General features: G+C 42.4%; 1 protein-coding gene across 2 annotated transcripts; it reads left to right on the forward strand.

The window, feature by feature from the left end:
* Positions 1-644: 644 nt before the first annotated feature.
* On the forward strand, positions 645-13905 carry LOC139380762 (guanylate-binding protein 1-like). 2 transcript variants are annotated; one of them, XM_071123769.1, is made up of 12 exons: positions 645-1047; positions 1195-1229; positions 5853-6068; positions 9052-9179; positions 9770-9879; positions 10043-10233; positions 10354-10596; positions 10886-11166; positions 11442-11654; positions 11782-11884; positions 12027-12220; positions 12359-13905. In XM_071123769.1, the coding sequence occupies exons 3-12, from the start codon at positions 5873-5875 to the stop codon at positions 12578-12580; spliced, it is 1881 nt and encodes a 626-aa protein (XP_070979870.1). In that variant the 5' UTR covers positions 645-1047; positions 1195-1229; positions 5853-5872; the 3' UTR covers positions 12581-13905. The 2 variants fall into 2 exon arrangements, with proteins under 2 accessions (XP_070979870.1, XP_070979869.1); XM_071123768.1 differs by lacking the exon at positions 645-1047 and having other exon boundaries at positions 1112-1229.
* The last annotated feature ends 1412 nt before the right edge of the window (positions 13906-15317 follow it).

The following is a 15317-nucleotide window of genomic DNA, read 5'->3' on the forward strand; positions in this document are numbered from 1 at the left end:
TTCATCAGATCTGTTCCTCGACACAATTCTGTCTCGGAGTTCCACTGACAATTCCTTTGAACCTCATGGCTTGGTTTTTGCTCTGACATGCACTGTCAACTGTGGGACCTTATATAGGTAGGTGTGTTTCTTTCCAAATCACGTCCAATCAATTGAACAATCAAGGTGGACTCCAAACAAGTTGTAGAAACATCTCAAGGGTGATCAATGGAAACAGGATGCACGTGAGCTCAATTTCGAGTCTCATAGCAAAGGTTCTGAATACTTATGTAAATAAGCTATTTCAGGGTTTTTTAAATACATTTGCAAACATTTCACTGTCATTATGGGGTATTGTGTGTAGATTAATGAGGAAAACATTTAATTTCATCAATTTTAGAATAAGGATGTGACGTAACAAAATGTGGAAGAAGTCCAGGGGTCTGAATACTTTCCGAATGCACTGTATTCCAAGGGGGTTTCCACTAGTTACCACAACCACAAAGTCAAAATTGTCTATAATCATAAAGTTTGTTGCTTTTTGTTCTTAATGTAAGGTTAGGCATAATGTTAGCGGTGTGGATAAGGTTAGGATTAAAATAACATTTTAAGAAGGGACATAACTTGTGACACCTATTTGGCTGCAGATACAGAAAGTGAAAGTTGCCTCGTCTATTTTTCAATTATTTTCAATCGGTTAAAAAAAAGATGGAATTTACGCAACCGACTTTTTAATGAATTAACAAAATGTTAAATTGTGTGAACGTCGTTAATGAGCCAATTATCGGGCTATTGTTCTCGGTAGGAATACGGGCGGCAGGGTAGCCTAGTGGTTACAGCGTTGGACTAGTAACCGGAAGGTTGCAAGTTCAAATCCACGAGCTGACAAGGCAGTTAACCCACTAGGCCGTCATTGAAAATAAGAATTTGTTCTTAACTGACTTGCCTAGTTAAATAAAGGTGCTATTTGGACTTGCTAATTGGTTGTAGTTATGTGTTGGGAAAGCACGACATTTATTAAAAAATAAATCCATACTCAGCTTCAGTTAAACATGACCGTTTAAGCCCGTAAGTCGTTCATGTCAGAGTTCCTAGTATCTAGGAATGTTATTTTGTTTTATAAGTCGTGCCTTCCCAGAAACCTAATTTTAAACATTAGATAATCACTTTCAGTTTCAATATAATCACTGATATAATCACTGATCTCATTTACAGACTGAACAACAACCGTACTGTACAACGTCGCAGAGGTAAGCCTAAACTCTCTTGCGCTGCAAAATGTTAGCTTTTTTACTATATGATATATAGGTATTGATTTGCAAGTTGACTGGTAAGCTTGTGAAACACCAGCCATCACAAGTCGACTGTTGAATTAACTTTATTTGAACGTACTTTACCTGTTGTCTGCTGGTTTTGTCCTTATGTAAGTGGGCATCTGAAACAATATCCACAATAATGTTTTATTAGCTCGATTTAAGCATGCTGGTCTGTAGGCCTAAATGGTTGGTTTTTCTGTTTTTATTTTCAACACTAGTGCAATTAGTTGTCATTGGCTTGCGAAAGTATTCACCCCCTTGGCATTTTTCAAATTTTTCTTACAACCTGGAATTAAAATATAATTTTGGGGGGTTGTATCATTTGATTTACTCAACTTGTCTACTATCACTTTGAAGATGCAATATATGTTTTATTGTGAAACAAACAAGAAATAAGACAAATAAACAGAACTTGAGCATGCATAACTATTCACCCCCCCACCCCCCAAAGTCAATAGTTTGTAGAGCCACCTTTTGCAGCAATTACAGCTGCAAGTCTCTTGGTGTATGTCTCTATTAACTTGGCAATCTAGCCACTGGGATTGTTGCCCATTCAAGGCAAAACTGCTCCAGCTCATTCAAGTTGGATGGGTTCTGCTGGTGTACAGCAATATTTAAGTCATACCACAGATTCTCAGTTGGATTGAGGTCTGGGCTTTGACAAGGCCATTCCAAGACATGTAAATGTTTCCCCTTAAACTACTCAAGTGTTGCTTTAGCAGTATGTTTAGGGTCATTGTCCTGCTGGAAGTTGAACCTCCATCCCAGTCTCAAATCTCTGGAAGACTGAAACAGGTTTCCCTCAAGAATTTCCCTGTATTTTGCGCCATCCATCATTCCTTCAATTCTGACCAGCTTCCCAGTCCCTGTCGATGAAAAACATCCTCACAGCATGATGCTGCCACCACCATGGGATTCTCGGGGTGATGAGAGGTTTTGGGTTTGCGCCAGACATAGCGTTTTCCTTGATGGCCAAAAAGCTCAATTTTAGTCCCATCTGACCAGAGTACCTACTTCGATATGTTTGGGGAGTCTCCCACATGCCTTTTAGTGAACCCCAAACGTGTTTGCTTATTTTTTTCTTTAAGCAATGTCTTTTTTCTGGCCACTCTTCCGTAAACCACAGCTCTGTGGAGTGTACGGCTTAAAGTGGTCCCATGGACAGATACTCCAATTTCCGCTGTGGAGCTTAACAGCTCCTTCAGGGTTATCTTTGGTCTCTTTGATTAATGCCCTCTTTGCCTGGTCTGTAAGTTTTGGTGGGCGGCCCACTCTTGGCAGGTTTGTTGTGGTGCCATATTCTTTCCATTAAATCTTTTTTGATTTAACGGTGCTCCGTGGGATGTTCAAAGTTTCTGATATTTTTTTATAACCCAACCCTGATCTGTACTTCTCCATAACTTTGTCCTTTGACCTGTTTGGAGAGCTCCTTGGTCTTCATGGTGCCGCTTGCTTCGTGGTGCCCCTTGCTTAGTGGTGTTGCAGACTCTGGGGCCTTTCAGAACAGGTGTATATATACTGAGATCATGTGACAGATCATGTGACACTTAGATTGCACACAGGTGGATTTTATTTAACTAATTGTGACTTCTGAAGGTAATTGATTGCACCAGATCTTATGTAGGGGCTTCATAGCAAAGGGGGTGAATACATATGCACGCACCACTTTCCGTTTTTAACTTTACATTAATTTTTTTAAACAAGTTATTTTTTTCATTTCACTTTACAAATTTTGACCATTGTCCATTACATGAAATCCAAATAAAAATCAATTTAAATTACAGGTTGTAATGCAACAAAATAGGAAAAACGCCAAGGGGAATGAATACTTTTGCAAGGCACTGTACATGACAAAAACTTGTACAATATGGCTGAGCCTAACCGAACCACAGCTGACTGCGAGGAAACGTGCTTCGGTTACGTTCGGCTATTGTTGACATAGTGTGTCTTTTCTCAGAAAAGGGGAGATGTAGTGATGTCTAATAGATTTGTCCCAAATTGATTGGTTATGCGTGTCATCGTCATAACCGACTATGACTAACCAAGCAATGACGACTAGCAGATAATAGCTCTGTGGACTGCATGTTAATTGCCTGATTTAAATGTCAGTAAAAAAAAATGTAACATAAGTTTTGTTTTTCTTTAACATCGACAACACACGTAACTGTGTCAACTAGGACATCGGGGGGTAGACAGCCCTTTGTCCACAGCAACATTATTCTGCCCCGAAACGGTTGCTGTTCCTATACCTCTTTCTGAATAAAACAAAACAAGGATTTTGTCGCTCTTTTCAGAAAGGACAAGTAAGCAAGTTTCTTTTTTTCCAAGTGTCTCTGAACCTCAGTGGTAGTTTTACCTCTTGACTTCTCAAGAAGTCGGGGCCTCACAGTTGGGGCCTGTGTGCTGTCCTCACTGGTAGACTGGGTGACTCCTTTGTTGTTCTGCTGCTGTCTCTCTGGAGTAGGTGACTCTGGAAAAGCCTGAAGATGTCGCCTGTTTCTCCGAGCGATGGTGCCGTGTGCAGTTTCTAATCTACTGGCAAATCCTTTTCATATGAAGAGGAATCATGGATAAAACGTATCGGTGCTCATTGGCCATTGGACATAAACATTACACAACAAGTTCGAAATCGCAAATTCAAGAATGGAAGGAATCAGTGGCTGACTGGAAGCGTTGCAAAGTAATCACTAGCCTGCTATTCAGTGGAGTGGGTGTGTGGTTGGTGTGATTGGTGATAACGGCGCCGAAGGACATGGCCGCCGTTTTACGATCCCTTAACCAATTGTGATAATGTGTATGTTTTTTGCGTTACTTGTAACTTATTTTGTACATCATGTTTCTGCCACCGTGACCGAAAATAGCTTCTTGATATCAGGGCAGCGATTACTCACGCCGTACTGGAGGAATTCTTCTTCTTCAACGAGTCTGACGGGAAGGATTTACTCCAGACACCCGAGAGATTTTGACTGGTTCCCCCACAGCAGGATGGCATGAAAAGGAGTGCAAGTAAGGGGAGAGGAAAAGTTATCGGTATGGTCCACCAGAGTACTCGCCCCTTACAGTGAGCCTGGTCTTTCAGTGGACAAGAGGACACAAAATGACCAGTAGTCCCGCAATACAGGCAACTCTTCGTGTGAAACCGGGATGTTCTGCTGGGGACAGCCTAGCTTTGCCTAGTTGCATCGGCTCGGGAAAAGGTGAATCAGCAGATTTCGGAGACTCAAGGGGGATTTCGGGTAGCCTCGGGCCCTCTCGGCCACGGACACGTAATGGATTTCCGGGATGACTCGGAGGCGAAGTGGAATCCTTGGGCGAGCGAGTGGAATCGGAACTCCTCTCCTTCCTACATTCCCGTAGCCGTCCATCGATCCGAATTATCAAGGCAATGAGCGAGTTGCGATCGGTCTGTAGTTCCCAGGCTGCTACCTCGTCCTTCACTTCCTCCGATAATCCATGCAGGAACGCGTCGAACAGCGTTTCCCGGTTCCAGGCACTCTCAGCTGCCAATGTACAGAAATCCGCGTTGCTAACAGCCGGGTTACTGAGGGGCTGGGAGGTTACCATTGTGGTAGGCTGCCTGACAGACAACCTGTGGAATTGCTCCAGCAATGTGTTCAACACACCATCATGGCATTCGGCTAAGGTATGGAACCCACAAAGAAACTCCTTGTACCTTCCAATGGTGGCTCCTTGGGAGGAGACGGTGTTGCGGCGCTGGTCTGAATCTGCTGGGTCCATCATGGCCAGTTTGTACTGTCAAGACTCAGGAGATGACCCAGATGCAGACAGTTTCGAAGTAACAACAGTTTATTTCAAAAACAAGGGGGCAGGCCAACGACAGGTCAAGGGCAGGCAAAGGTCAGTAATCCAGGGTGGTGTGACAAAGTACAGAATGGCAGGTAGGCTCAGAGTCAGGAATACTAGAAAACAGGAACTAGAGAAAGACAGGAGCATGGGTAAAATGCTGGTAGGCTTGACGAAACAAAACAAACTGGACAACAGACAAACAGAGAACACAGGTATACATACACTTGGATAATGGGGAAAATGGGCGACACCTGGAGGGGGGTGGAGACGAGCACCAAGACAGGTGAAACAGATCAGGGTGTGACACCTCTTACTGCCAAAAGGACTAACAGCATGTACAACGGGTAGAGTAAGTCTAAATATAATTGTATTCAAATTCGAGCTTGTAGGAGACTATTGCCTCTTTTTTAGGGCGACTTTGGTCAGACTGATAATCAATGGATTAGCGATCTGATATTTAGACAATTCATAGAGCAATTTTTTGTCCGTTTCTTGTAAACTAGAAAATGTGATATAGGCTTGTCTCATGTGTTGAAAGAAACCAAGTAACAATTTAAAATATGTACCTTTTTAAGGTTGAAATAATTCTTTTGTGTCACTGTAAACCCAATCTGTTATGATAAGCTTTTATTCACTCCATATCACCAGCCCCTGTGGCACCTTTATCACTTTAGGTTAATTGCACAAAAAAAGTTGAGGGACTTTTATGACACACACACAATCAAAAGTTCTTATGTGTGTCCTTGCCAGTGTTTCTATAGGACAGCATCATGACAGGCCAGACAGTATCCATGAAGGAACCAGTATGTCTGATAGAGAACGACAGTGATGGGAAGCTGCGTGTGGTCCGCAGTGCACTGGGCATCCTGGACCAGATTGACCAGCATGTGGTAGTGGTGTCGGTGGTCGGTCTGTACCGCACTGGCAAGTCCTACCTCATGAACAAGCTGGCTGGCGAGAAAAAAGGTGAGTACATCCACTAAAGCATTTTTGAATCTATGGTCCGCCCAGTCCAAACTAAAATATAAACACAATATGTAAAGTGTTGGTCCCATATTTCATGAGCCTAAATAAAAGATCCCTGACATTTTCCATATACACAAAAAGCTTATTTCTCTGAAATGTTGTGCTCGAATTTGCTTGACAGGTGTGGCATATCAAGACGCTGATTAAACCGCATGTACAGTTGAAGTCGGAAGTTTACATACACCTAAGCCAAATACATTTAAACTCAGTTTTTCACAATTCCTGACATTTAATCCGAGTAACAATTCCCTGTCTTAGGTCAGGTAGGATCACCACTTTATTTTAAGAATGTGAATTGTCAGAATAATAGTAGAGAGAATGATTTATTTCAGCTTTTATTTCTTTTATCACATACCCAGTGGGTCAGAAGTATACATACACTCAATTAGTATTTGTTAGCATTGCCTTTAAATTGTTTAACTTGGGTCAAACGTTTCAGGTAGCCTTCCACAAGCTTCCCACAATAAGTTGGGTGAATTTTGGCCCATTCCTCCTGACAGAGCTGGCGTAACTGAGTCAGGTTTGTAGACCTCCTTGTTCACACGCGCTTTTTCAGTTCTGCCCCCAAATTTTCTATGGGATTGACGTCAGGGCTTTGTGATGGCCACTCCAATACCTTGACTTTGTTGTCCTTAAGTCGTTTTGCCACAAATTTGGAAGTATGCTTGGGGTCATTGTCCATTTGGAAGACCCATTTGTGTCCAAGCTTTAACTTCCTGACTGGTGTCTTGAGATGTTGCTTCAATATATCCACATAATATTCCCTCCTCATGGTGCCATTTATTTTGTGAAGTGCACCAATCCGTCCTGCATCAAAGCACCACCACAACATGATGCTGCCACCCCCGTGCTTTACGGTTGGGATGGTGTTCTTCGGCTTGCAAGCCTCCCCCACATAACAATGGTCATTATGGCCAAACAGTTATATTTTTGTTTCATCAGACCAGAGGACATTTCTCCAAAAAGTACGATCTTTGTCCCCATGTGCAGTTGCAAACCGTAGTCTGGCTTTTTGATGGCGGTTTTGGAGCAGTGGCTTCTTCCTTGCTGAGCGGCCTTTCAGGTTATGTCAATATAGGACTCATTTTACTGTGTATATGGATACTTTTGTACCTGTTTCCTCCATCATCTCCTTTGCTCTTGTTCTGAGATTGATTTGCACTTTTCACACAAAAGTACGTTCATCTCTAGGAGACAGAACAGTCTCCTTCCTGAGCGGTATGACGGCTGCGTGGTCCCATGGTGTTTATACTTGCGTACTATTGTTTGTACAGATGCACGTGGTACCTTCAGGCATTTGGAAATTGCTCCCAAGTATGAACCAGACTTGTGGAGGTCTACATTTTTTTTCTGAGGTCTTGGCTAATTTCTTTTGATTTTCCCATGATGTCAAGCAAAGAGGCACTGAGTTTGAAGGTAGTCCCTGAAATACATCCACAGGTACACCTTCAGTTGACTCAAATGATGTCAATTAGCCTATCAGAAGCTTCTAAAGGCATGACATAATTTTCTGGAATTTTCCAAGCTTTTTAAAGTCACAGTCAACTTAGTGTATGTAAACGTCTGACCCACTGGAATTGTGATACAGTGAATTATAAGTGAAATAATCTGTCTGTCAACAATTGTAGGAAAAATTACTTGTGTCATGCACAAAGTAGATGTTCTAACCAACTTAACAAAACTATAGTTTGTTAACAAGAAATTTGTGGAGTGATTGAAAAACAAGTTTTAATGACTCCAACCTAAGTGTATGTAAACTTCCGACTTCAACTGTACCTTGTGCTTGAGACAATAAAAGGCCACTTTAAAATGTGCAGTTGTTATACAACACAATGCCACAGATGTCTTGAGGGACTGTGCAATTTGCATGCTGACTTCGGGAATGTCCACCCGAGCTGTTGCCAGAGAATTGAATGTTCACTTCTCTACCATAAGCCGCCTCCAACATAATTTTGGCAGTACGTCCAACCGACCTCACAACGCAGACCACGCGTAACCAATCCAGGCCAGGACCTATATAACCGGCTTCTTCACCTGCGGAATCATCTGAGACCAGCCACCGGGACAGCAGGTGAAACTATGGGTTTGCTCAATCGAAGAATTTCTACACAAACTGTCAGAAACCATCTCAAGGAAGCTCATCTGCGTGCTCATCGTCCTCACCATGGTCTTGACCTGACTGCAGTTCGGCGTCTTAACAGTCTTCAGTGGGCAAATTCTCACCTTCGATGGGGTCATGGTATGGGCAGACATAAGCTACTGACAACGAACACAATTGCATTTTATCTATGGCAATTTTAATGCACAGTGATACTGTGACGGGATCCTAAGATCCATTGTCAGGCCATTCATCCGCCGCCATCACCTCATGTTTCAGCATGATAATGCACGGCCCCATGTCGCAAGGATCTGTACACAATTCCTGGAAGTTGAAAATGTCCCAGTTCTTTCATGGCCTGCATAGTCACCAGACTTGTCACTCATTGGGCGTTTTTGGGATTCTCTAGATCAACGTGTAGAGTTAGAGACAGATATGCTGCACCAAAGTACAGATTTGTCCTGTTCTAAACACATTATGCTTTGATGTTTATTTCTCTCCAAAATTGGAAATTCGACACATCCTGTTATTGCATTGTGGAAACTACAGTTTATCTTTGTTTTACACCATAACATACAACCAGACAGCAGAGCAAACATAAAAAAAACATTTTGTTCCGACGACATTTGTTCTGGGTGGGTTGTGTAGATCAGGGTGCCGTTTTGCACTGGCTGCTAGTTTCACTTTCAGTCTGTCAGTATGGTATGCAGTATAACTAGACAAACAGGTTCATCTGAAAACCAGCAGGCTTGAGTTAACACTTTACATCCTGCTGCCTCTTTACAGATTCCATCCTAAGAACCGTTTTTATCCTCTGTCCTCAAGGTTTTGCCCTGGGAGCCACCATCCAGTCCAAAACTAAGGGCATCTGGATGTGGTGTGTGCCTCACCCTGAAAAAAGAGACCACACCCTGGTGCTCCTGGATACAGAGGGGCTGGGGGACGTGGAGAAGGTAGGAGGTCAAAGTTCACTCTCTGTCAAAAAACTTTTATGGCTGTTTAGATGACAGAATATAACATTGCTATGGGTAAAATCCCATGTTATCTCAATAAACTGTGCCTAGTACTGATAGCTGATGTATATCTGTATATAATGTCTGACTTATAAATGTATGATGTATACCAATTGATTCTAAAGAGTATAACAAATAAATAATGACCCATGAGCTTAGTTCAACTGTCATACCCCATCAGAACCCAAAATATAAGCTTGTTTTACTCCAATGTTTGTAAATGTAATTAAACACTGTAACATCATGGTTAACTACAATTATGATGTCACGGATGGTGAGTCATTGCACCCATAGCTCTATGAATTTGAGTGGTTACATTTCTCCAGGCCCATCCCTAATTTATTTGTATTTTTTTACCAAAACCGAGTTAGGGTGCAGCTTTGTTATTGTTTCAGTTAAGGATTCCAGCTTTGACCTTTATTTAGGTAGGGAGCCCATAAAACGGCGTATGGAGTAGACATTTAGTTACTGACTTAATTTCACTCTAGTATGAACAGAGTACCAATGTGTTCCTTCTGTTGTTTCTGCAGGGTGATGAGAAGAATGACAACTGGATCTTTTCCCTGGCTGTCCTGCTCAGCAGTACTCTAGTGTACAACAGCATGGGAACCATCGACAACAACGCCCTGGAGAAACTACAGTATCCTTCAGCAGGCCTATAAAGAAATATAGTGTAGTGTTGTATGTCTGGGTTCATTTCATCCCCAACAACTGAACCGACCTCAAAAAGCACTAATCGCTCAGCACTATATTGTATGTTAGTAAATCTGGTTTCATTTTGTCCTCAACACCGCCTTCTACAGCTATGTGACAGAACTGACAGAGCACATCAAGGTGAAGTCCAACCAGCGAGACGGGGAGGAATCTTCAGAGTACCTGCGTTACTTTCCTTCCTTTGTGTGGACAGTCAGAGATTTCACCCTGACCCTGGAGGTTGATGGGAGACCCATCACAGCCAATGAGTACCTGGAGAACGCTCTTAAACTGAGAACAGGTGAAGAGAACACCAGCTAGCACAGCTAACTTAATCTATTAATATAAACCATGGTTAGTCACGGTTAAACATTTAATTAGTTAATTAATGATTGATGTACTTTTCCTTTCATTTACAAAGGTCATAGTAAGAAAGATCAGGCATACAATCTGCCTCGTAGCTGCCTGCGGAACTATTTCTCTCCTCGCTGGTGCTTTGTGTTTGAGAGGCCAGCCAGCGGAGACAAAATGAGACGTATGGAGGAGCTGACCGACGCTGACCTGGAGCCTGCCTTTGTGGAGCAAACCAAGGAGTTCTGTGACCACGTCTTCAATGAGGCCAAGACCAAGACCCTGAAACAGGGCCTGAAAGTTACCGGCAGACGTGAGTATTACAACCCTGATATTGAGGATGGAAAGCAGTTATGAAAGTGGGTCATGATGTTTGATAATACAACTAAACTACTGCTGCTACTATTACCACTTCCTCTATTATTATAATTACGATTACTACAAGTACCATGACCAGTACAACTAACAACACCATTAGTACTTAAATTACTACTAATTCTACTACTTACTTTACTTCTATACAAGCACCACTGACCACCACAGTACTACCACCATCACTACCACATCTACCAGATATGCTGATTTCCTGCCCTCTCTTGCAGTGCTGGGAAACCTGGCAGAGACGTATGTGTCTGCCATCCGGAGTGGGCAGATCCCCTGCCTGGACAATGCTGTGTTGGCGCTGTCCCAAATTGAGAACTCCAGTGCCATCGAGAGGTCCAGGGCCCACTACCAGAAGGGCATGGCTGACTGGGTGGCCTACCCCACAGAGACCCAAGAGGAGCTGTCTGAAGTGCATGCTGTCATGGAGAAGGAGGCTGTGGCCATATTCATCAACAACTCTTTCAAAGACGAGGACCAGAAGTACCAGTTGGAGCTCATGGTATGAGAATGTAGATTCTATATTCAATTCAGTGATGTATGGATTTAGAAGATGAGGATAATCTGTCATTTGGGTGAGCTACCCCTTTATGCTACATTTACATGTACATTTTAGTCCTTTAGCAGACACACTTATCCAGAGCGACTTACAGCAGCAATTAGGGTTAAGTGCCTTACTCAAGGGCACATTGACAGATTATTCACCATTTATTACCTCAACTGAACCAAAACATTCTGGTTTGTTCTGGTACATTCTGAACCAACCTCCTTCTATAGAAAGTGGTTCAAGAGGAGTATGAGAAGATCTGTGAGAGGAACTACAAGGAGTCCCAGAAGGCATGCGAGTCCAAAATCCAATGCATCTTTGCCCCCCTGGAGGAGAAAATAAGGGCTGGCTCCTACATGACCCCTGGAGGATACAAAGAGTACTGCAACGACCTGAAACTGGCCACCAGCGAATACAGATCTGAGGGAGGCAGAGGGGTGAAGGTATGTTGGGGAGGTGGTGCTATTTTAGGATATTATGTAATTATCATGTTTTGTGGATGCTGGTCAAAGGAGTTATGAATGCACTGATGTGATGTTGGAAGTTAAATATTATGTGTGGTGGTTCCAGGCTGAAGAGGTACTGAAGGAGTACTTGGGAAGGAAGGCCAGCATTGGTGAGGCCATCCTGTCAGCAGACCAGTCCCTCACTGAAGCTGAGCAGAGAGCAGAAGGTGATATAGGTCACCATGAATATGCACTCCATGACCTGGCAACAACATTCTAATGACCACCAAATGGAGGCTTACCTCTCGTTCTCTTTGATATTTATCTCACTCACTCTCTCACACATACTCTGTCTACCTTTCTCTGCAGCGGAGCAAGCGAAAAGGGAGGCATCTGAGCGGGAGAATCGAGCCATGGAGGAGCAGCTGGTTGTCCAGGAGAGGTTGAGAGCGGACCAGCAGAGGACGTATGAGGAGAATGTGAACCAGCTGATGGAGAGGATGGAGAGAGACAGTAGAAATGCCATTGCAGAGCACGATAGAGTTCTGCAGGCCAGACTCAAGGTAGGAATAAAAAAAACACAAACATTGAGAAGTACTCTTTAAAACTACAGTAACTCTAGCGGTAAGATTACCTGTGTGTATGTGTTTTGTTTTAATGACACAGTCCGTGATGTGTAAAAACAAACCTTGTAATTTCAGGAGCAGAATGACCTTCTCCGGCAAGGGTTTGATGACAGAGCACACCAAATGCAAAGAGAGATAGATGCCCTTAAGGGTGCGAAGGCACAAGAGGAAGAGAAAAAACCCTCATTTATGAGCACAGCTCTGGATACTGTTGGGACTGCAGCTGCCTTGTTCCTTCCAGGAATAATTCCCAAAGTAGGAGGAATGGTTGTGAAATGGCTGTCTAAGTTGTTCTGATGTAGGTTCCCGAGGAGGATGATGAGCTATTATTCTTATAGATTGATTGAATCTGTATTTATTGATAGTTGATTCATGGATTTAGGTTAAGCACTCAGTTAAGGTTTTAGTTTATGTTTTTTAATAAATATTTTGAATGCCTAATTATGATAAACTAATGCTTTTAGAAAACACACTTAAAAATGGTTTTGCACAGGTGTTTTTTAAATGTTACTATTACCAAATAGGCCTAATTTTTAACACTGATGATGTTTATATGCACACCAATATCCTGTTATTATTCGGGATACTCAAGTATTCTATTCTTGAGTTGAGTCATATAAACGTCATATCCCATTTACAATAACCCGAAAAATCTTGACGTATACTGCGTCGTGACTGTTGCTCATTGAATGATTAAAGTTTTTTTTTTAATTGCGTGATGAACTGAATCAAGTAATTATTAACTCATTAACCTGGGGCACCATGGGAAAATTAGTTTTATTGAGTTTCTATTTCCCAAATTAACTCAAAGAATATCAGAATATCGATTTTACAACAGCCGCTAATTAATCGGTTACCTCTACAGTCTCGTTCTGAACGTCGCATAATCCGTGAATCTGCACGGACCCGGGTCTCACCAATGAGTTCTTACCACACCAATCTTAGTTGAGTATTTATTTACTAGAAAGCTAAAATGATGATAAAATATATACATACACAAAAACACAATCTAGGCTATTGATTAGAACTTAGTATAATGGGCCCAAAATGGGGATTTGGGCCCAAAATGGGGATTTAAAAGAGAGAAAAAGAGAAAGTACACGAGAGAAATGTACATTTGGGTGAATTTGTCAGCTATTCTTATTCTTATTCTAAAAAGGATCTCTAAGGTCAGGGCGTGACAACTTTAAACAATGTCACTTTATATAATGTTCTCATACCCTACATTACTCATCTCATATGTATATACTGTACTCTATACCATCTACTGCATCTTGCCATCTTGATGTAATGTATCACAAGCCACTTTAAACAATGCCACTTTATATGTTTACATACCCTACATTACTCATCTCGTATGTATATACTGTACTCTATACCATCTACTGCATCTTGCCTATGCCATTCGGCCATCACTCATTTATATATTTTTATGTACTCATATGTACATATTCATATTCATTCCTTTACACTTGTATAAGGTAGTTGTTGTGGAATTGTTAGGTTATATTACTTGTTAGATATTACTGCATGGTCAGAACTAGAAGCACAAGCATTTCGCTACACTTGCAATAACATCTGCTAACCATGTGTATGTGACAAATAAATTTGATTTGATTTGATGAGAGAAATTCCACTTTTTGTCTCCTGCCAATGCTTTGAAATTTGGCACAAATGGTGTGCATGGGAGCAACTCGGAGACACTGGTGAGCCTGGTGCGGTATTTGTTTTTAATGAAGTTAATTGTGGAGGGCTTCCTGAGTGGCGCAGCGGTCTAAGGCACTGCTTCACAGTGTTAGAGGTGTCGCTACAGATCTGGGTTCGATCCCGGGCTGTGTCGCGACTGGGAGACCCATGAGGCAGTGCACAATCGAGGGTTTGGCCGGCTGTGATGTGCTTGTCCCATAGTGCTCTTGCAACTCCTTGGGGGGGGGGGGCAACCCGGACAGGAAGACCACGTCAGTGACTCAACCCACTCAAGTGACGCACCCCTCATAGGGACGGCATGGAAGAGCACCAGTAAGCCAGTGACTCAGCCTCCGTTATAGGGTTAGAGGCAGAAAATCCCAGCTCATCAGTTCTCCCTGGTTATAAACTAAGGAACTCACTTCTATGAAGTGACAGCTGGTTTGGCCCCATTGTACCATTGTTGAACAGCAGTGTTTCTGTTGCACTATTTCCTAGTAGTTTTACTGGGCTCTTCTGGTTAATGTTGAGACTGGAGAAAGGTGTAGCTGCTGATCAGACAGGGCTCTAACTCCTCTAGCCACAATGACATAGGGTACAGGCTGGGCAGCAGGCTGTTATCCAGCCTGCCAGCTTAGTGGAGTCTGTCACTAGCATAGTGACTTTAATATTCACATGGAAAACTCTACAGACCCACTCCAAAAGGCTTTCAGAGCCATCATCGACTCAGTGGATCACCATCTCATTATGTTTGCAATCTCAACAAATAATCTGTTTATACCCCAACCAAGGATCATCAAAAGCTGTGCTATGAATTATCGGACAACCCAAAGATTCCTAGATGCCCTTCCAGACTCCCTCTACCTACCCAAGGACGTTGGAGTACAAAATCGTTTAACCACCTAACTGAGGAACTAAATATAAACTTGCGTAATACCCTTGATGCAGTCGCACCCCTAAAAAAACAAACATTTGTCACAAGAAACTAGCTCCCTGGTATACAGAAAATACCCAAGCCCTGAAGCAAGCTTCCAGAATATTGGAACGGAAATGGTGCTCCACCAAACTGGAACTCTTCTGATTACCTTGGAAAGACAGTACCTTGCAATATCAAAGAAGCCTCACTGATGCTCGATCATCCTATTTTTCCAAAATGTATTTTTAATACTGTCGCAAAGCTAATTAAAAAGCAGCATTCCCCAAGAGAGGATGGCTTTCACTTCAGCAGTAATGAATTCATGAACTTCTTCGAAGAAAAGATCATGATCATTAGAAAGCAAATCACGGACTCCTCTTTGAAGTTGCGTATTTCTCTAAAGCTCAGATGTCCTGAGTCTGCACAACACTG

This window comes from Oncorhynchus clarkii, chromosome 22 (genome assembly GCF_045791955.1).
Source record: "Oncorhynchus clarkii lewisi isolate Uvic-CL-2024 chromosome 22, UVic_Ocla_1.0, whole genome shotgun sequence".
Classification (NCBI taxonomy): Eukaryota; Metazoa; Chordata; class Actinopteri; order Salmoniformes; family Salmonidae; genus Oncorhynchus; species Oncorhynchus clarkii.

Coding starts and splice junctions, on each gene's coding strand:
- LOC139380762 (XM_071123769.1), top strand. CDS start 5,873: ATGACAGGCCAGACAGTATCCATGAAGGAACCAGTATGTCTGATAGAG. Junction 10,234..10,353: donor CGCTCTTAAACTGAGAACAG/GTGAAGAGAACA, acceptor TCATTTACAAAG/GTCATAGTAAGAAAGATCAG. Junction 11,885..12,026: donor AGCTGAGCAGAGAGCAGAAG/GTGATATAGGTC, acceptor CTTTCTCTGCAG/CGGAGCAAGCGAAAAGGGAG.